Source organism: Entelurus aequoreus, linkage group LG23, assembly GCF_033978785.1.
Source record: "Entelurus aequoreus isolate RoL-2023_Sb linkage group LG23, RoL_Eaeq_v1.1, whole genome shotgun sequence".
Lineage (NCBI taxonomy): Eukaryota > Metazoa > Chordata > Actinopteri > Syngnathiformes > Syngnathidae > Entelurus > Entelurus aequoreus.
The window spans coordinates 6,249,791-6,272,788 of NC_084753.1; the positions used below are offsets into that span (position 1 = coordinate 6,249,791).

Consider the following 22,998-nt stretch of genomic DNA (forward strand, 5'->3'; position numbering starts at 1 on the left):
TTACAGTAAAATCGATATCTTGACAAAGAAAACAATAGCTTGTGTGTCGTTTGGGAACAGTTGATAATGGTTATGTGCAGTAAAACTTTTCATGGATTTAACTCACCTTAATGTGTGTTCCTAAATTTGTGTTGGACGTCTTAGACGTTGAGAGCAGTTATGATTTTGGTTTTCAGAGTAAACAAATAAAAACTAAGGTTTTCTAAACGCATACATTTGTCTAAATATGGCCAATGACACACATTATTGTGGGTTTCCAGGACGTCATCTTCATAACTAAAGGAAAATCGAGAATTTGCGAAGAAAATCCCATTTTTAAGTGTCCGTCTGTCTCCGGCTCCCTCGTTGTCATGTGACAAGAGTGCTGGTCTGTTAGGATTTGGCTTCCTGGTTTCGATGACCCGCCTTATTTTGCCTCTACTAGGGAATGTAGTTAAGCTACATGTAGATTGTTACTTCCCATCACTGACAACAACCCACACCACCTTTCAGGTAACCATCCACGGTTAAGGTAAAGGAGTATGTGAGGTTAAAATAAATTAAATCGCTAGATATATCGTTAAATTTGGCAACACAATTTGCGGCAGACTAGGTGCGTCTATCGGATTAGTTGGATTGACAAGCTAAATCAACACACAGTCCCATTACAATGTGTTTATAAGAGAGGTGAGATACATTTCTGTATGGGAAACCGCAAAATAACGATAAAATAGGCAATAAATAAAAATGGATGTCTGTGTGTGTTTGTTGTTTCAGCCCCTCACCTCTGGGTCTTCGGGGAAGATGTTGTCCACCAGTCTCTTGTAGCGAGGCCTGAGAGCCCCACAACAACCACAAACCCCTAAGAGGACACAGAATGGGGAAAAATTAAAAACAAACATGTAGACTTGGTGACATGAATATAAAAGGCAACATTCCATCTCCAATAGTACATTTCTCTAAATGTTTTAGCATAGATATGCTTTGAAATCATGTAGATTGTCTTAAAAGTCGGGGTGTAACAACCATTAAAGTGTATTCATGCAGAAAAATAACATACAAGCTTGTGAGCTGCTAAGTTTTTTTTTCCATCAAAGAGCAGCATTGTTACCTGGGGCCACAAAGGCAATTGTAGCAGTGGGCAAAGATGCAAATTGTTTAGAGATGTACCTGGCTTGGAGAGAGCTGCCATATCTTTGCAAAGAAATACTCACAAATGAAATAAAACATTCCGCACAATCAATCAATCAATCAATCAATCAATTCCTTTATTGTCATTGTCATAATAACACTTAAGTCATACATGTCAACAAGATTTTGTTTGAACTTTGTCCAGCGGCATAGAAACTGCATTGAAGTGCAGGTTGACCATAGTTTACAGTTTAGCATTTTCAGGAAGATGGCGAATAGAGGGGCATGGGGGTGGGAACAGTCAGATGTCTGATGGGTGTTACGTTGATGTTGCAGCAATGCAATGTCCAGAGCACAATTATTGAGGTGGTGAAGAGTGAGGTGATAAGATGGTCCGGGGCAGCAAAGGGGCAGGCTGTTCATTTAGCAGTCTCACAGCCTGGGGATACAGACTGTGAGACATTCTGGTGGTCCTGGCGCGAATCGATCTATACCTCCTTCCAGAGGGTAGCAGGTTGAAGAGGCCATGTGCTGGGTGGTATCTGTCCTTCAGGATGTTGTGTACTCGCTTTAGGCAGCGAGTTGTGTACATGGCACTCATCTCAAAGGCTCTGGTTGACAAATTTTTTTACCAGCAATGTCCAGAGCTTAACTCAACATCAAGCATCTTTCTCTGTACCCCAACAGTAAAATGTACTGTTGCCTGACACAAAACCCAGGAGATGAAATTGAGGTAGACAACGTATAGAAAGAATGTGGTCACTAGGGATGGAAATCTCTCACATTTGAACCAATTTCTAGTAACTCAGAATCAGTATAGGTACTCAACAGTATTCCTTTTTGGTACACTTATGTGTTCATGTGGTAATAAATAGGGGTGTAACGGTACGTGTATTTGTTTTGAACCGTTTCGGTACGGGGGTACACATGCTAGCAACGACCGGGCTAGGACAACATGTAAAAGCCAGAGCTGGAAGACCCTCCTGCCTCGTTAAGATCTCCCGTTTGGGAACACTTTGGCTGCGCGATACAACAATGGAGGACGGAGGTTTGCCGACATTGTTCAGCAGCTGCTTCTGACAACACGTCAAACATGTGTTGCACTTTCCTGCTTCCGGCTCCCAGACCATAGTCGAGGAGCGCAGGGAAGACAGTCCTCCAGGGCCGATGTATTCTCGGGGGCAACACCCTTCACTCTACCCGGCAGTGGGTCTCCACAGCTCCGGACTCCAGGGTACATGACGAGTCCGGCGATTAGTTGCAAATCGTGGCTTTATTGAGGTCTTGCACACAGCCAATCCAACAGAACACTAGCCACTCCCCGCACTCAGCTACCGCTCCCTCACCACGCTCGCCAACACACTCACCTCACATGCTGTCACATATTAAAGGGCCACACACACACATACGCTACTCTCATAACACATGCTAACCCATTTGAAGTCTCACCACCGCATTCAAGCAGCCTCTCCTCAGAGAGTCAGGCAGGGCTAAAGCAATAAGAAATGTTTTTATAGCAGCAGATATAAGTCCATGTTGCATTAAAATCTAGATTTTGACCCACTTCTATGGTGGAAGAACATTGAGCAGATATATCCTCTTACTGCCAAGTTAGCCAGGCTGGGGGGGGAGTTAATCTGAGGCTGGACCCCGACTTAAACAAGTTGAAAAACTTATTGGGGTGTTACCATTTAGTGGTCAATTGTACGGAATATGTACTGTACTGTGCAATCTACTAATAAAAGTCTCAATCAATCAATCAAAAAATGCACTTTATATGTAGAAAGGTTTTGTTAAGAAACCATTCTGAGCCTTATCTTATTTAGTTTTTATTTTATATATGTTGACCACATTAACCCTGGCAATGGACCCTGTGTGTATATGTATGTTATGCCATTGTTTACAAATTTGGTAAATAAATAACCAAAAAATTTATATTTTGTTGTTTTCTTACTGTACCGAAAATGAACCGAACCGTGACCTCTAAACCGAGGTACGTACCGAACGGAAATTTTTGTGCACCGTTACACCCCTAGTAATAAATCTTAAATGTGTTGTTTAATGTTGAGTTTTTTAACACTGATCCTATAACTGTGCTGCTTCAGTCGTTATATCTTGTTTTCTTACACGAAAAACCGTGACTGGTAACTGCACGTTGATACAACTCATGGACTGGCTGGCCTAATCAAAAAAGCTTAAATGCTAACATGAAAACAAGAGGCATTAACGTATTTCCCTATTAAGAAACAACATACCCCCATTTAACTTATACAAACACATTGTGTCTGTGTAACTAAGATATTCAATTGTGCACAAGCTGTGCTCGTGTAAAACAGAGTGATTGGTCTATATGAGACAAAGGTGTTTTTAAGGTGTGTTCTGGGACTGCTAAACAGAGTAAGACACTACAACACCAACCAAAAAATTTGAATAATAATAACATATTTGATTTGTTACGTATTTTTCATTTAAATACATCTTAAAGAGCAACAGTACAAAGCAAAAATAGAAAACATTTAAACGTATCCAATAAAACGGATAAAATACTAAGAGTATCAGTAAAGCATAAGAAACACAAAACATGCAAAATAGTGGGGTTTCTTACAGTGTGTTTAAAAAAATATTTGGTCAAAAACTTTCAGCGTGTGTATAAGTACTTTTTGAGCACATTAAACAATACCACAATCATTTTGGTCACTATAACCGCGATATAAAATGTTCATGTGGTTACATGCCTATGAGGCAACCACAAGGTCTCTCGCTCCAAAAGGTGTAATGAAGACAACTTTGACAAGAACAAACATTGCTCTATTTTTTTAGGGATTTTGCAAGCCAGCGGTAATGACTGATGAGGGTGTTCCTGGATGAGCTAGGATAAATCATCGAACCGTGAATAAAGCTCGGTTTTAAGAATTGTTGTTCTAACTGCTTCCAAGAAACAGGTTTGCTCGTTGCAAAAGATGAAGAATGGGCAGGTCAGGACGGTCATTGAAAGCCAAAGACCATAAGTTCAACGCACAACAATGTGCAAAGAAACAGCTTTTCTTACAACTTAGTTACAACTTTTCCTTGCTTTCTACTTTCCTGGAGCACAATTAGTCATAATTTCCAGTAACTGTTAAACAGATGAAGCACCCATTCTACCATGACAACGAGAATGCATTAAAAAGATTACCAGCTGCCAGCCAGCAGTCCTCAGAGACAGTCAGCCAATCAGAACAATCAATAGCTGTTCCCTTTAGACACGGATTGACTCAGTCAGTCATAAATAAATGTATTAAAAGCCTTGACAAACAACAGTCACAACAAATCACCAGCTACATAATATGGGAGACAATGGCCTGACCAAGTGCAAACAAACATACAAAGTAAAGATATTGAAGTGTGAAGTGAATTACATTTATATAGCGCTTTTTGTCTAGAGACTCAAAGCGCTTTATATACTAGAACCCATCAGCTACATCTTTAAGCTACATTTAAATCATTGTGGGTGGCACTGGAAGCAGGTACGTAAAGTGTCTTGCCCAAGGACACAACGGCAGTTAAGCTAAAATGTTAAGAATTGATACAATTCTATACATTGAGTCTATTAGATGCTAAACATGCCAGGAGTTAATCAATAATATACCCATTTGAAGCATTCTAAACACATCATCACAAAATGCTTGTTTCTTTTTCAGCAAGTTAGATAGTTTTGGTGTTTAATCGTTTGTTGTTATTGCTGCTGCTTCAGCTGTCCTTTTTAAAAACAAAAACTAAATTTTTTTTTAGCTCTTTGCCTATCCCTGTTTTTAAAAGGACAAAAGTTTTAGTTATTTCTTTATTTCTGTAACAGCCGAATGAGTGGCATAGTTACAGTATAAATATTAATGAATGAATTAGTCATATTTGTTGTTTGTAAGCACATGCCAATAAAATATCTCAAGCCGAATTAAAAAATTGATTGAATGAGTACACTTTATTAGTCAATTAATTATTTGACTAATCGTTAAGATAGTCAATGACTAGTCGCCTATCAAAATAGTCGATAGTTGGAGCCCATGTAGAGAACAATAAAACAGCAGTAGATCACATGACTTCAAGACAACATCGATTGCTTCATTTAAATCATCCACAAGAACTTAGTTGTTCATACTTCATCTAGTGATGTAAGACAACTAAGACAAGGTCATTGACATGTAAACCAGCAATTACAAATAGTTCACTGCAAAGTTAGTATGAACAGTAAATGGTCAAAGATATGGTCAAAAATAGTGATCGGTTTGTATGTCCGTGATGATCATAAAAACCACAAGTGTCATTTAAATACATTAAAACATTACCAACAACACTAAATAGTAGTGGAAAGTTGTACTTATGGTTAGATCTGGAGCTGGTGGAAAACTTGGCATCCGGATGGACAGGTATCTGGAGCAACCCAGACGGCGTGGCGAAGTTAGGAGAGTGGCCGTGCCAGCAATCTGAGGGTTACTGGTTCAATCCCCACCTTCTACCATCCTAGTCACGTCCGTTGTGTCCTTGAGCAAGACACTTCACCCTTGCTCCTGATGGGTCCTGGTTAGCGCCGTGCATGGCAGCTCCCGCCATCGGTGTGTGAAAGTGTGTGTGAATGGGTGAATGTGGAAATAGTGTCAAAGCGCTTTGAGTTCCTTAGAAAGGTAGAAAAGCGCTATACAAGTACAAGCCATTTACCATTTACCATTTAACCCAAGACCTTGCTACAACAAGGCCCAGGTAAAGGAAAGGCATCAGCTGATCCAGGAGGAGGTCCGAGCAGGGGTGGAGGAAGCCCGCTGCAGTAGGACAGTAGGGATGCAGCAACAGGGGCCGTGGACCCGATGGGAGGAGGCACCAAAAGATATTGTGGACAGAGCTATGGCGATTTGAGCCACACTGGATCAATTTCCTCATCCAGTGGGTATACGACGTCCTCCCAAGCCCGTCCAACCTTTATTGATGAGGCCTGGCCAAGAATCAACTGTACACTCTCTGCCAAAAAAGTGGATCACTGGAGCACATCCTGAGCTGCTGCCCAAGGGCACTGGCAGATGGGCGCGACTGCTGGCGCCAAGACCAAGTGCTGCGGGTCATCGCAGAGGTCATCAGCACAGGGATTCTAGTAACCATCAACAACCAACAAGGCAGTCCATCACTTTTGCTAGGGCTGTGGAAAAGCCACTGCAGCGCCAAATCCAAGCAGGGGGGCTGCTGGCAATAGTTCAGGACTGGCACCCGAAAGTCGACCGAGGGAGAGAGCTCAAATTCCCAGAGAACATCACAGTGACCACACTCAGGCCAGATATGGTCCTGGTGTCAGAAACAACAAGGCAATGGTCCTGCCTCCTGAGTTGAGTGTTCTCTGGGAAGGCCGGATGGTGGAGGCCTTTGAAAGGAAGAGGGCCACGTATGAGGAGCTGGCAGGAGAATGCCGAAGCAGGGCATGGAGGACCCGATGCAACCCCATCGAGGTCGGGTGGAGAGGATTTCTCAGCCAGCTTTTCATCAGAGCGTCCAAGAAGTGAAAGGACTGCACAATAGAAGAGCCATAAAAAAAAAAAATCACTGAGGGCGGCAGAAAGGGCATCCAGATGGCTGTGGTTCAAGCGGGGCGATATGCTGACAAAAGTTACTTAGACAAGTTGGGGCTTGCTCACCCCGGCTGATGTTGTGACACCCGTAGCACCCCGTGAACCCAAGAATAAATCACTGAGGATGTGTCTAAGATGCACCAAAAGTGTATATTACAACAAGCTTGAAAGCTACTAGTGCTAGTTTATTAGCATGTACATTCTCTTCTCTCATTTACATCTCCACAAAGCTAAACAAGCTGGAATACCCACAACTGCCCCCTGGTGTACGAGAGGCACACTGCATATGGCCAACAGTTACATTAGAGATGAGCATGGAAATTGAGATTCGACAATTAGGTGTAAAAATAGGAAATAACTAATTATTTGAGAAATCAGACTAATTTAGTGCATGGAAACATACTAGGAATGTACTATGTAAAGTAGGGCTGGGCGATGTATCGAGTTTGTAGATAGATAGATAGATAGTACTTTATTTATTCCTTCAGGAGCGTTCCCTCAGGAAAATTTAAGATATATCGATATATTTTTAAACAAGATATGAATTAAGAAAATATCGATATAATTTATTTCACGTTAAAATGACCAAACGCCGCTTATTTGTTGTGTTCCTTGTTCTCCCCCCGCTCCCCTCCATGGGCTACTAAACCCCACCCCTTCCTCCTTCTAAGACGTGCTTGCTAAGAACATCCATGATTGGTTAGTTGTTTACTCTGATGAGTCACGATTGGTTGAGATTAGGCCAATCAGAGGCAAGGTAGGGCGGGTCATGGAACCAGGAATAAAAATCACAACAGACATCCCAAATGACGACCAGAGAGTCGTAGAAGAGAAGTGGAAATATTCAAGCGGGCGATTTATATATTAAAAAACTAGTGGAAGATATCAGAGGGATTCTCTTCTTTACATTTTTTTTTAGCGATGTAGACCACGTCCAGGAAACCCACAATGCGTCTACTTGGCCACATTTGGACTAATGTATGTCTGGATAAAACATTCATTTGAGTTGTTTACCATGTAAGCCCAAATCAAAACTGTTCTCCAGTTGCCAAGCCGGGCATATTTCACACGAGAAATGCTGCCAAAATGTTATATTTGCAGAGCTATGTTATTTTATGTTATGTAATTATGTGCTACTTAAACAGTTTCTTTTCTGTGCTGTTAATACCCATCTTGACTAACTGGGTTAATAAAAGTGTTTACAGTACAGTTGTCATTCACTTCAATTTCAGTGAATCTCGTTCAAAAATGAATATCTTTATATGTATACTTTCACCGGAAAATATATGGAGATATATATCGAATATCGACTTTAAGTAAAAATATATCGAGATATACTTTTTCGTCCATATCGCCCAGCCCTAATGTAAAGTGAGTTTAGTAGTTAGTCGATTTGCAGTTCTTACACAATTAATTTACCATCAAAGGTGATTAACTTCTTATTACCTCCTCTTCCTCCTATCTGGGAAATCACAAAAAGCCGCTGCCTGACCAAGGCTCAGAAAATCTGTAAAAACTACCCCCACCCCCACAAAGGACCGTTTTCACTGCTGAACTCTAGAAAGAGGTTCCGCAGCCTCTGTAGCAGAACCTCCAGGTTCTGTAACAGCTTCTTCCCTCAGGCCATAAGACTCTTGAACGCATCATTATAATCCCCTCAATTCCCCCCAAAAACGGATCAACTCGCTGGAATATAAAGACAATATAACATACATCCATATGCATATGCAAAAGTGCAATATATTTATCTGTACAGTAATCTATTCATTTATATCTGCACCTTATTGCTCTTTTATCCTGCACTAAAACGAGCTAAATTTTGTTCTTATCTGTACTGTAAAGTTCACATTTGAATGACAATAAAAAGGAAGTCTAAGTCTATTACGCTTTACACTGTTATGAGTCACTCCTCTATCACTGCACACAGCCCTGCTTTCTACCCTCCCTCAGTGCTACATCCAGCAACACCTGCTGTGCTGGCCTGGGGCATGCGTATAGGGGTCGATTATAAATTATTAAAAATCCTGCAGGTCCCCAGTTGTGAGAGAAAAGGGGGTAGAGGGCAAAGCGGCTAAGACACAGAAAAGGAACAAAAAATAAAAAGGGATAGATTGAGTGTCTGATGACGGTGTGTGTGTGTGTGTGTGTGTGTGTGTGTGTCGGTGGTGGGGGGGTTGACGCAATGAATGAGTCACAGTTTAAAGCTTCTTATTGCACCTTCACTGTCTAGCACAAAGCTGCCGGGTCCCAACTGTGAGCAGTCACAAAAACTGATTTTCTTGGAGCTCCTTTTTGGAAGGCTGACATAGGGAAGCTCTAATGACAAAACCATGAAATGCAACACTGCAACATTGCTCTTGTACAGCAAAGGACTTGGACTATAAATCAGCTGAGGCAACAACACTGACCAAACACGTCTTGCAAGAGCTCGATGTTTCGTTTTCTTGCATTGGTGTCATGTTTTTAGGCCATTATCTCTGGGGGAAGTTAGGGCTGGACAATTCATAAAATTTCGGTTCCGGCTTCTCAAATATAATACAAAAAAAAAAGATTAACGAGGCTGCGCAACATGCATGGAAATTCCTGAGCTTTGTAACGGTGAGTGAGCGTTTGAGTGAAAACAAGACCACGTCTATTAGAAGTTTCGGATCTCACTACATTGTATTTGACACAGCGCTAGTAAGCCTAAACAATCATTACTAAACTCGACAAAAAAAAGTAAGGCATTTCTGCGTTAACTTAACCGCTGACGGAGTCACACAATTAGCCTATAAAACGGAATCCGCTGTTAAACGCAAAAATATCAAGGAAATTGACAAAAATGTGAGTGAAATGCTGTAATTGTGAGAAGGAACATTCCTTGTGTCGGTTACCGTTCATTCATGCCCCAATCACTCAACCGCCCCATCCTGAGGTAATCAACGTCGAGACGGCCACTTGAAACACCAACTAAAGCAAGAACAATCCATACACCTACAACACATTTTTTTCCCCCATATACCTTTATTTATAAAGTTCAACATTTACAAATGTAAACATATGAACAAAGACAATTACCGGTAAAAAGTACAAAAACCGTGCAATAGAGCACCAGGGGCTTGTTAATTCAATAAAGTAATTATAGTAGAATGTAAAATATATACATATATATGTAGTAATGTATATAGTTATAGGCTCACACAAGTTCTGTAAATATTACAAATTTGGAGCATAGCATTATAGTTTTCACAGCTTTTTGGTTGCTAGAGTTAGATATCGTTTTAATACACCTACGACACATTGTTGTTGTAAACGACATCATCAATGTAAGATCAGTGTACAAACAGGACAGCAGTCGCAGATTGAGAGGCTCTCTCTTTGTTTTGTCTAACAGCCTCAAGTCATCGATCTCCACGCGTTAAACTCGGAGCAACAGCACACTTCCTCCTTCATATTAACAGTGGTAAGCGCAACATGCGTTCTGACTGCGCTAACAAAATGAAGGTTAAAACAATACCTCACACAAGCATAATGTCCTTGAAGCACTTATTAGTACATTTAAACAAAGTACTATGCTTGACTTATAATATTTGGTCAAAATTGTCCAAAGATGTTTCCACCAATAAATGTGAGGTTGTTTTCATGTTATTACATTTTATGTATGACACACAAAGCACACACTTTATCTATGGTGGTAAAATAAGTGTTTAAGGTAAAAAACTGAATTTTTAAAAATCTAAAAGAAAAAATTACTTTCATTGTTTTGTTATATTGCGATTGTAATTTTAATGTATTATTACCGGTACTGTTAATACTATTACACTTGTGGTTTATTTGTTACTAATTTATATCTGTTGTTCTTTCTTTCTTTAGTTTATTTGGAACATGAACACACTTACAGTATAATACATCACACAGTTTCATATCATTTCACTTTACATCATGTCCGAAAAGGAGTAGGAAGAAGCAAAGCTTATTTAATCCTACCCCTTTCCCACTTCAGAGCGTTTACAAATATATAGAATCATTTACTGACCTTTTTATATAATAAAATAACATCTGTGAATTAGTATACACAATAGTTTTCTAATATGTAATTAATTAATTCAGTCATTATTAACATACTGAGATGAAGAATATCTTATTTTCAATAAGGTAAGGTCATAATTCTTCTTCTTTGTACTTTGTATGTTACGTCTTCGACGCATGGCTGCGATTGTCGCGTTCCCCTCCAACGCAGGAATCAAGCACGAGTAACGTGCAGGTAAGATTAAAGTTTTTAATAAATTAAAGGCAGGACAAAAATACAAAACTGAGGACGCTAGCAAGCCTGGAGCTGAACAAAACCAAAATGTCACTGTGCAAAAATAACCACAGCGAGGAGAAAAAACAGGAGAATGTAATTGTTGCCTAGAGCAAACATTGACCCAGCAACTATTGCTGGGTGACAGGAAACTATAAAGGGGAGTGATTAACCAAAACACCTGGTGGGAACACTAATTGCAAAACCAAGACAGGTGAGGAGAATCAGTGCCCATGGAAACCAATAGTAAACAGAAAAAGAGGGTGCACCCAGGAAACAGACTAACACAGAAACATTACCAAAACATACATCATGCCATGACCCGGGTAACGGATCATGACATTGTAAGCACTATTATCTTGTTCTTTTAAATTATATCTAAAGTTGAGTTTTTGTAGTACAATACATACTCATGTTTTCAAATGAATGAATAATCGTGTTATTAATCGTGATTTCAATATAAATCAAAATAACCTTGATTATTATTTTGCCATAATCGTCCAGCCTTAGAAGAAGTTACTTCTGAGGTATAAAATGTCATGTATGTCAATGCTAAGTAAGATTTCCCACATGTGAAAGATGTAAATCCATCCTGTAATTTAGGGCTGAAAAACATCTGGAGTCACATTATGATCATATGGAAACTATTTAACAAAAAAATACAATGTAAGCAGGATCTGAAAGACATCAGAAAACACATCTGGTATGCACATTAATTTGTCGAGTTTGGTTCGGGGTTTCGTCAAGGTGTATTATTGGCATGGAACGAGCAAGGAAAGCTACACTAAGTGGTGGGTGGGTAAGTGTTTTAATGGAAGCTGTGGAAAAACACACAAACAGGTAAGGGGGGGGTCTCACGACATCCGCCCACCCTGCGAGATTCACAGGCATTGCACAAGGCGCACAGAAACCCACACATAAACATGCACATTGCACAAGCACTGAGGAGCAAGTAAATAACGAGAAGAGAAAAGAGAGGTTACGACCTATGTGACATCTCTAACATGTTTTCCGAGTTTGACGTGCAAGATGGACTAAAACATGTGCGTGGGGGGGGCTGGGGGTCGGCACAGTAGGGAACCCGCCAATCACAAGACTATTTATATCTCCCTAATAATGGCCGGCTGCATTAACAGATTACACTCTCCATTTCCCACCGGATGTTAACATTAACATTGCCCCATTAGGGTGAGAGAGCGGCAGGCTGGGAGAAATACGGAGAAGCGAGAATGAAATAGGACAAAAATGATTACATGTTAACCAATGACAAATGTTTCCCCATAGGACAGACATTTAATTAATCTACTCCAGTGACAGTCTGTCCCCATCATAACACCTATTTCAATGACACAAGCACGGTCAAAAAAGGGAAACTGCACTTTTATTTGGAATTTAGCATCATTCATTCACCATCCCTATGTAACTCAACCAAGACATATGTTTTTTTATACATTCTAATTTTGTACAATAATGCATATACGAGGTAACTAACAATGCAGCTAATGGGAGTACGCTATTGCGCCCATAAAGCCCTATAAAAAACCATCCATCCATGCATCTATTTTCTACCGCTTATCCCTTTCGGGTTGCGGGGGGTCGCTGGAGCCTATCTCAGCTGCATTCGGGCGGTAGGCGGAGTACACCCTGGACAAGTCGCCACCTCATCGCAGGGCCAACACAGAAAGACAGACAACATTCACACTCACATTCACACAATAGGGCCAAATTAGTGTTGCCAATCAACCTTTTCCCCGGGTGCATGCCTTTGGAGGTGGGAGGAAGCCGGAGTACCCGGAGGGAACCCACACAGTCACGGGGAGAACATGCAATCTCCAGTGCAGGATTGAACCCAGGACCTTTGTATTGTGAGGCAGAAAAAACAACAATTTACATCTTGTGACCTCTGTACTATTAAAGCCCAACTTAAGAACTTTCAGTTTTGGTTGATTTTGGTGGCGCAGATGAACTAAAGCGGTAGTGTTTTGCCTGAAGGAAGACCAAATTTCCCATGAGGACCAGCGCATAGCGTCGTAAATCGTCAGAAACTACTGTCACGTACATACAAACTGACACGATAATACAACAATGATGACTGATCTTTCCACAGTAGGAACCTACATATTTTACTAGAACTTTATATTTGTGGTTTGCAGTCATCGCATTTTTTTTTTCTTTATACAGTACTTTTGAGTTTGTTGTTTGGCTGGTCGTGTCGGTGTGGAACTGCAAACCATAAAGCTGGTAGCTATATATTGCTACTAGGGATGATACTCGAACCCGGTTTTCCCGGTTGTTCGATAAGAAAAGAACCGGGTCCTCGGACTGGAATCCCTTTTTGAGAACCGGCACCCGTTATTGAGACCACTATAGTAAAGAAAGAGTTGGTTCTTTATTCGAATCCCTGGGAACGAATCCCGTCCCGACAAGAAATGCCCCGTGAGACATCACAAGAAATGACGTCACGTAGCTCAGTCATTTGTCACGGTGGGGTGTTCTCCCGGGACGCAAAACTGACAGCTCCGGACGAAAGCGTGCAGGTAGGAGATGATTTATTTCTCATGAATCATACACATTACAACAGACAGGAACGAAACAAAAGGAAAGCGTGCCGTTCGCACGAGAAGCTAAAGCAAAAACTTACTTAGCACAGGAATACTAGAAGCTAAGGTAACTTTAGCACAGGAATCATGCGTTTGAAAACCAGAATGCCAACGTAACTATTGCAAATGCAAACAATGAAGCCACGACGAGTGACCGGAAAAGGCAGGCTTAAATAGAGTCTCTGATGAGCAACAGGTGCGTGTACAAGGCAGGTGAAAATCATAAGTAACCATGGTGACTAAAACAAAACCCCGAAGTGCACAAAACAACTAAGGAAGTCCAAAACTAACAGAACATAACTAAACAAAACATGATCAGACCACATCATAATACATCACAGTTTCATATCATTTCACTTTACAGGAGTAGGAAGAAGTAAAGCTTATTTAATCCTACTTTTTCCCACTTCATAGCGTTTACAAATATATACATCATTTACTGACCTTTTTGTAATAAAATATCTGTGAATTAGTATATACAACAGTTTTGTAATATGTAATTAATTAATTCAGTCATTATTAATATACTGAGATGAAGAATATCTTATTTTCAATAAGGTTGAAAGTATTTCTCATAATTATTCTTCTTTGTACTTTGTAAGCACTATTCATTTGAACAACCTCTTAAACTGGATCATATCAGTACAATGTTTAACTTCTTTACTTATTAATCAATCAATCAATCAATCAATGTTTATTTATATAGCCCTAAATCACAAGTGTCTCAAAGGGCTGTACAAGCCACAACGACATCCTCGGTACAGAGCCCACATACGGGCAAGGAAAAACTCACCCCAGTGGGACGTCGGTGAATGACTATGAGAAACCTTGGAGAGGACCGCATATGTGGGTAACCCCCCCCCTCTAGGGGAGGCCGAAAGCAACGGATGTCGAGTGGGTCTGACATAACATTGTGAAAGTCCAGTCCACAGTGGATCCAACACATCAGCGGGAGTCCAGTCCACAGCGGGGCCAACAGGAAACCATCCCGAGCGGAGACGGGTCAGCAGCGCAGAGATGTCCCCAACCGATGCACAGGCTAGTGGTCCACCCGGGGTCCCGGCTCTGGACAGCCAGCACTTCATCCATGGCCACCGGACCTATGCAACTCCCCCTCGCAAGGGACAGGGGAGAAGAGGAGAGAAGAAAAGAAACGGCAGATCAACTGGTCTAAAAAAGGGGGGGTCTATTTAAAGGCTAGATTATACAAATGAGTTTTAAGATGGGACTTAAATGCTTCTACTGAGGTAGCATCTCTAACTGTTACCGGGAGGGCATTCCAGAGTACTGGAGCCCGAATAGAAAACGCTCTATAGCCCGCAGACTTTTTTTTGGCTCTGGGAATCACTAATAAGCCGGAGTTCTTTGAACGCAGATTTCTTGTCGGGACATATGGTACAATACAATCGGCGAGATAGGCTGGAGCTAAACCGTGTAATATTTTATACGTAAGTAGTAAAACCTTAAAGTCGCATCTTAAGTGCACAGGAAGCCAGTGCAAGTGAGCCAGTATAGGCGTAATATGATCAAACTTTCTTGTTTTTGTCAAAAGCCTTGCAGCCGCATTTTGTACCAACTGTAATCTTTTAATGCTAGACATAGGGAGGCCCGAAAATAATACATTACAGTAATCGAGACGAGACGTAACGAACGCATGAATAATGATCTCAGCGTCGCTAGTGGACAAGATGGAACGAATTTTAGCGATATTACGGAGATGAAAGAAGGCCGTTTTAGTAACACTCTTAATGTGTGACTCAAACGAGAGAGTTGGGTCGAAGATAATACCCAGATTCTTTACCGAGTCTCCTTGTTTAATTGTTTGGTTGTCAAATGTTAAGGTGGTATTATTAAATAGATGTTGGTGTCTAGCAGGACCGATAATCAGCATTTCCGTTTTCTTAGCGTTGAGTTGCAAAAAGTTAGCGGACATCCATTGTTTAATTTCATTAAGACACGCCTCCAGCTGACTACAGTCCGGCGTGTTGGTCAGCTTTAGGGGCATGTAGAGTTGAGTGTCATCAGCATAACAGTGAAAGCTAACACCGTACTTGCGTATGATGTCACCCAGCGGCAGCATGTAAATACTAAAGAGTGCAGGGCCAAGAACCGAACCCTGGGGAACTCCGCACGTTACCTTGACATAGTCCGAGGTCACATTGTTATGGGAGACGCACTGCATCCTGTCAGTAAGATAAGAGTTAAACCAAGACAAGGCTAAGTCTGACATACCAATACGTGTTTTGATACGCTCTAATAAAATATTATGATCGACGGTATCGAAAGCGGCGCTAAGATCAAGAAGCAGCAACATAGATGACGCATCAGAATCCATCGTTAGCAATAGATCATTAGTCATTTTTGCGAGGGCTGTCTCCGTAGAGTGATTTGCCCTGAAACCGGATTGAAAAGGTTCACAGAGATTGTTAGTCACTAAGTGTTCATTTAGCTGCTGTGCAACAGTTTTTTCGAGAATTTTGGAAATAAACGGAAGGTGGGAGACCGGTCGGTAGTTTACCATGAGGTCAGGATCGAGGTTAGGTCTTTTGAGCAGAGGATGAATAACCGCTTTTTTGAATGCTAGGGGAACAGTGCCGGAGGAAAGTGATAAGTTTATAATATTTAACACTGATGGACCTAATAATACAAACAGTTCCTTGATAAGTTTCCCAGGAAGTGGGTCAAGTAAACATGTTGTTTGTTTTATCCCACTTACACGCTGTAATAATTCCTCTAATGTTATTTCATCAAAAATAGAGAGACTATTTTGGAGGGCAGTGTCCGTCGTATATACAGTCGTATTTGTGTTAATAGAGCCCAGTTGTAGCTGGGATGCGTTGTCTTTAATCTCCTTTCTAATGAGTTCTATTTTCTTATTAAAGAAATTCATAAAATCATCTGCCGAGTGGGTGGAGCTACTGGGAGGAGTCCCTTGTTGGGTTAGCGATGCTACTGTACTAAACAGAAATTTAGGATCGTTTTTGTTGAGGCGGATGAGATTTGAGTAGTATTTAGTTTTAGCTAAGGTAAGCATGCGTTTATAAGTTATTAAACTATCACTCCATGCTTGATGGAAAACCTCAAGTTTAGTCGCGCGCCATTTGCGTTCCAGTTTTCTACATGATAATTTATGAGCTCTAATTTCTTCTGTAAACCATGGGGTGCGCCTTTTAGGGGCCCTTTTTTGCTTTAGCGGTGCTATACTATCAATAATTTCGCGCAAGGCATCGTCAAAGTTGTTAGTGAGTTTATCAATAGAGCCGACATAATTTGGGAATGGTGCTATTACCGAAGGCAGTAGGTCAGCAAGAGTCATCGTTGTGGCAGCATTAATGTTGCGGCCGCTATAGCAGTTATTATTATTATTAGCTTGTTGACAAAGAGTCAAAACTTCAAATTTTATAAGGTAATGATCGGACATTACTTTAGTATATGGAAGTATCATAACTTTGGAGGTGGTGACACCCCTGACAAGCACTAGATCTATTGTATTACCGTTGCGATGCGTGGGTTCATGTATTATTTGTGTAAGACCACAGCTATCAATTATGGTTTGGAGCGCCACGCACTGAGGGTCCGATGGGGTATTCATATGGATATTAAAGTCCCCCATTATGATTATATTGTCGGCGTGCGTCACTAGATCAGCAACGAACTCTGAGAATTCACTGATAAAGTCCGAATAGGGCCCAGGGGGGCGGTAGATAACAGCCAGGTCGAGAGGTAGCGGTGTGACAGACCTCATAGTAAGCACCTCAAACGATTTATATTTATTATTTAGGTTAGGGGTAAGGTTGAAATTTTCATTGTATATTAGTGCGACACCCCCTCCCCTTTTAAGAGGGCGGGCAACATGCGCATTCGTATAGTTAGGAGGAGATGCCTCATTGAGCGCAAAAAATTCGTCCGGTTTGAGCCAGGTTTCGCTAAGACCAATGACGTTAAGATTGTTGTCTCTAATGACCTCATTAACCAATAACGCCTTGGGAGACAATGATCTTATGTTTAAAAAGCCCATATTATAGGTATTGGGCTGTTTTGACGAGTTTTTGTTAAGATTATCCGTAGTGGCAATATTAACAATGTTGCGTTTATTATGCGTAGTGCACTTTAAATAGTTTCGACCATATCTAGGAATTGATATGACGGGAATTTTCCGATTGTTTGCTTGGTGCTGCAATAGACTGGACATATCATAATTTGCCACCTCAGTAGAATGCATGTCCACCTCTGACACAGACACAACAGAAAAAACATTATGTGAATTGTGTATTATTCTAAGAGAATTGCTATGCGTACATGGATTATCCAGCCTGGCGCTGGCTAGTTCTAGCTTAACTGACTCCTCACCCGGACTAACAGACATTGTAATTGCCTGTGACCGGGCTTGCTCTAGTGTAGTCAGTCAAGTGAGACTTAAATAGTAGTCTATGTTTCTAGACAGGATGATGGCGCCTTCCTGGTTAGGGTGAAGGCCGTCTCTCATCAGCAAGCCTGGTTTGCCCCAGAAAGAGGGCCAGTTATCAATAAACGTTAGTCCCTGCGTCCTACAGTAGCTAGCCAACCACTTGTTAAGCGAGACTAATCTGCTATATCTCTCATCATTGCCTCTCGCAGGCAGGGGGCCAGAGACAATTACTCGATGCCTGGACATCTTTCTGGCGAGATCACAAGTCCTGGCTATGTTTCTCTTTGTAATCTCTGACTGTCTCATTCTAGTGTCATTGGAGCCAACGTGTACAACTATATTCGCATAATTAGTGGTGCGATTAGCCTGTCGTACGTGTTTACTAGGCCTGTTGCGAGTTAGCTCCCTAAGATTAGCTTCAATGTCAGGTGCTCTGGCCCCGGGGATACACTTTATTGTGGCTGGTTTGCTAAGCTTTATGTTTCGGGTGATGGAGTCCCCTATAACTAAGGTGTGGTGCCCGGTAGACTGGGGTGTAGGACTAGCTAAAGAGCTAAATCTATTATGCGTCTCAACCGGTACACCGTAGCTTGTAGGCCGCTTAGGACTGCTACAAGCTGGGCTAGTTAGCTCGCTACAGCTAACGCTAGCAGATGTGTCCGCAACATCTAAAGTTACGACATTACTCTGCTCTAACTGGCGGACACGGCCCTCTAGCAGAGCCAACCTCTCCGTGAGTATGGTGCAAGACGCGCAGGAAGCCATTACTCACAGTGTTTTCTGTCACCGAGTGAAGTTCCTGCTGTCCTCAGGGAAGTGGTCGCGGTCTGTAGGAGTAGCTTCTTACTGACCGGCGCTGCCTTTCTCCGCGCTAGCTTAGCAGCTAGCTAGCTGAGGAAAGGGTGGTGGGACAGAGATCGGGTGATTTGCAAGTTAAATAGTACCACTAAAAATGTTTGAGAAGTGATAAAGAAAGCTGTAGAACAATTAAAAGCACACAGATAGAGCGCTACTTAGCTTTTTCGCAACAGCGAACAGACGGCGAGCAGTCACGCACGGTGAACCGGAACCGGAAGTTCCATTCCATCATTTAATTCCACATCATTTTAGCTGTTTGCAATTTTACCAAATCATCGAACTTTAATATTTTTGACTCAATAAAGTGTTTGTATGTTCTCTATATCCAACATTATGTATCAGTCTAATTGATCTTTTTTGTAACACGGTTAACGAATGTAGCGCACATTTGTAGTTATTTCCCCACATTTCTGCACAATAACTCAGATATGGTAATACTATAGTAGCGAGCAGTAGAGAATGTGAAGTGATTTGTTAAACCAAATATTGTGGGGTTTTTTTCCATATACAACAACCTATCTGGACTCCATAAGAGAATCGGTTTGATAAGAGGATTCGATAATAGGCTCGAACTTGATAATTTCTTAGCAAACATCATCCCTAATTGCTACTACGCAAATTTCCGATAGCTAACATTAACAATAGCATTTTCATTTGAGCATCGAAAGGTACTTACTAGTTTAGCAGGAACATAGCCAAGGTAGCATTGATATGAAATCCCTCCTCGTCTTTGAGCTCACGCCAGCACGTGAAAGCTGGGCCAATGTTGATCCTTGACTGTCCTTTTACCAGGGTAGCTTCAACTTTTTCTTTTTTTTGTCTCCTCAGACAAAACTTTTAGGTTTTTGTTGTAGTTTCTGAGCTTCTGCCATAATAGCAGTAATTGCACATAGGCGTTCGCATAGACAAATGGGGAAAGGGGGGAGCGACGTACGCTGTAAAGCAAGGGAACACATTTGTAGTGTTTTGTATAGCAGCGTTCTTGCCACCCTCCTCAAAGTTGCTTAGTGCCAGTGAAAGCGATACAGACCCCCTCAGGCCATGACAGAGGTGTCATTCAACTAGTGGTAAGTTGATGCATCATCCCAAAAGTAATGAAAATATTTTATGAAGGTTGAAAAGTTACTTAGTGCTACTTTAACCAAGTATTAGCGATATTGTCATTACAATTGCTATCGCCGATTACTTTTTTTAGCGGTGCCTTGATCCCAGAGAGCTTACCAGCTTCTGCAGCTATATTGACATTGTGAGCTGGTGAGCTGCTGCATCTCCTGTGAGATGGTAAAAGTTTATTCGAGATTATAAATAATGCATCTCACCTGGATAGTAAAAGATTGTGGTCATAAACCGAGAATTTGGTAAAGTTTGATATTCAACTTAGACCCGGAGATGGCAAAAAAGACCTGAAAAAACGCTTGTTTGCGGCCACTTTATATATATATATATATATATATATATATATATATATATATATATATATATATATATATATATATTAGGGCTGGGCGATATATTGATATGCGCAACATATCGATATGCGCGATATATATATAGAAAATGACTATATCGTGATATTCGAGTATGCGTTCTCACGCAGTTGCTTTTAGCTGCGGGCATTACACTACAGGCTCTCCTCGCTCTTTCCTGCCTCTCCTTCTCACAGACAGCAAGCGCAGCTTCTACACACGTCACATACTGTCACGTCATACGTCACATACGTATACGCCCTCACAGAGCAGAGAGGTATCAACATGGCTAACGTTAGCTGTGATGCTAGCGGTAATACGAGAGAAAGAAGGTACAAATCTGGTAACAAATGAAGGAATAATTAATTCCCCCAAAAAACAGCAGGGGGTCCATCGTCTGGCGGTGGTTTGGCTTCAAGTGGGAATATGTCGAACAGACAACCGCAATTTGTCAAGTGTGGGGCGAAAGTGTTGCTATAAAAAGTAGCATTACTGCTAATATGTAGCATCATTTGAAAAGTCACCTGATAGAGAATGAAGAGTGCTTACTCCGCATGTCAACATCTCTGTTCGGTGCCACACGCTCACACCATCAAAATGCAGAGGCAAACATTTCCAGATCAACACCGTATGAAATTTTTTTTGATTTTTTTAGTTGTGATTTCCTTCTCTGCATGAAAGTTTAAAATGAGCATATATTAATGCAGTATGAAGAAGAATGTTTTAATGTAGACACATAGAATCATCATACTGCTGTGATTATATGCATCAAGTGTTCATTCAAGGCTAAGGCAAAATATCCAGATATTTATCGTGTATCGCGATATGGCCTTAAAATATCGCGATATTAAAAAAAGGCTGTATCGCCCAGCCCGAATATATATATATATATATATACATATATATATATATATATACATATATATATATATATATATATATATATATATATATATATATATATATATATATATATATATATATATATATATATATATATATATATATATATGTATACATATACCTGTACACATATATATATATATATGTATATATATATATGTGTATGTATATATTAGTGGTGCAACGGATCAACATTGATCCGTGATCCGTTCAGATCAATATCTTCGGTTCGGCACACACGTGATCCGCGGTTTGATTTATGAAAAAATAAAAAATAAAGTTGTTCGCATGTTCAGTCCACACACAGAGCGTGGTCATGGCGAGCGGAGTAACCGAGGAGCCCCGCGCCATTTAATCTGTGTTTTTATAGGTGCAGACATGAGGCCATATTCGCTTGTGCAAAACGAGGGTTTTAAACACATGCTGAAAGTGCTTGAGCCACGTTACGACACCCCGTCGCGCACCCACTTCAGCGATAAGATTGTGCCAGATCTTTATGAGCAGGAGAAGAAAAAAGTTGTGGATGAACTGTCCCGAGCATCATCTGTTGTGCTCACGACAGACGGGTGCACGTCCAGGGAAACAATGTGACGATAAGCGCTCACTTCATCACAGCAGACTGGGAGATGAGAAGACACGCCCCCTCCACGAGAGTCACCTTGCTCAGAAGTGGAGGAATGGAAGATAACGATACTCATCATCATCGGCGGTCACTCTAACGAGTATGACGATCCTCCTGGTAGGGGGGTATCCCTTTATGGAGGATGCCTGTGCGTGACTTAGTTTTACATGGGGAGACTGGTGCACAGACAGTCACCACACCATCCTTGACAGAATCGGGTCAGGGTCCAGTGGCGTGGAGTCCAAGACGACTGGGGACCCTTTTCTGCTGCAGCCTTCTGCTGCCATCGCAGCCGTTGTGGTAGTTCTTAAATCTACCGTCTTCCGCCTGCTCCGCCGTTGAGGTCTTCACCGTATCCCTGGCTAGGGGGCAGTCAGGTACTAGGCCTTTGCCAAGGGCCACCTAGGGTAACAGTCGTAAAGGGGTTAACCTCCTAGTGCCCCAAGACCCCATAGAGGAGCGTCCACTTTTTTTAACGTCATGCCCAGGACTGATACATAAAGATACTAATATCCCAGTCACAGCTGATAATGCCAAAAATCTAATAAATGCAGTGAATGAGGCAGTACTGGGACCACAGATAGGGTGATTTGCACATGTAGTGAATTTGGCATCGCAGAAGGGAATATCAGTCAATAGGATGGAGCGCCTCCTTGGGAGGATCAGGAGGGAGGTTTCCTACTTCCACCCAAGCACAACGGCTGCTCATGTGCTTAAGACAAAGTAAGAAATGCTAAAGCTGACTACTCATAAGATCATACATGATGTCCCAACAAGGTGGAACTCGACTTATGATATGTTGGAGCAGCAGGCAGCTATATACTCTGCATTGACCCACAAGACCCTGAAGACAAATGTCAAAGACATCATCACCCTGTCTGATGATGATGTGAGAGCGGCAGAGGAGGTCTTCCAGGTGCTTAAACCCCTCAAAACTGTTACATCTCTACTGAGCACTGAAACTTCACCATCTGTGTCAATGATCCTGCCACTAAAAAACAAAGATTCTACAATCCATGGCTCCAAGTGTGGAAGACGGCAGCATCACTCGAGATGTCAGGCTTTATTTTACTACCTATATTTCAAGGAAGATGATGTGCCTTCTTATGTTGCACTTTCAGTGGTTTTTTATTAACGGTCATTGGTCCCAAGTTTAAAGAA

At 41.3% G+C, this 22,998-nt stretch overlaps 1 protein-coding gene across 1 annotated transcript in view; it reads right to left on the bottom strand.

Annotated features, from left to right (window-relative positions):
- Positions 1–22,998, bottom strand: part of LOC133640520 (protein EFR3 homolog B) — a 96,518-nt gene that overhangs the window by 54,449 nt on the left and 19,071 nt on the right. The window contains exon 2 of the mRNA XM_062033987.1: positions 765–841. Coding sequence (XP_061889971.1) covers positions 765–841 — 77 coding nt within the window. The remainder of the gene's footprint in view (positions 1–764; positions 842–22,998) is intronic.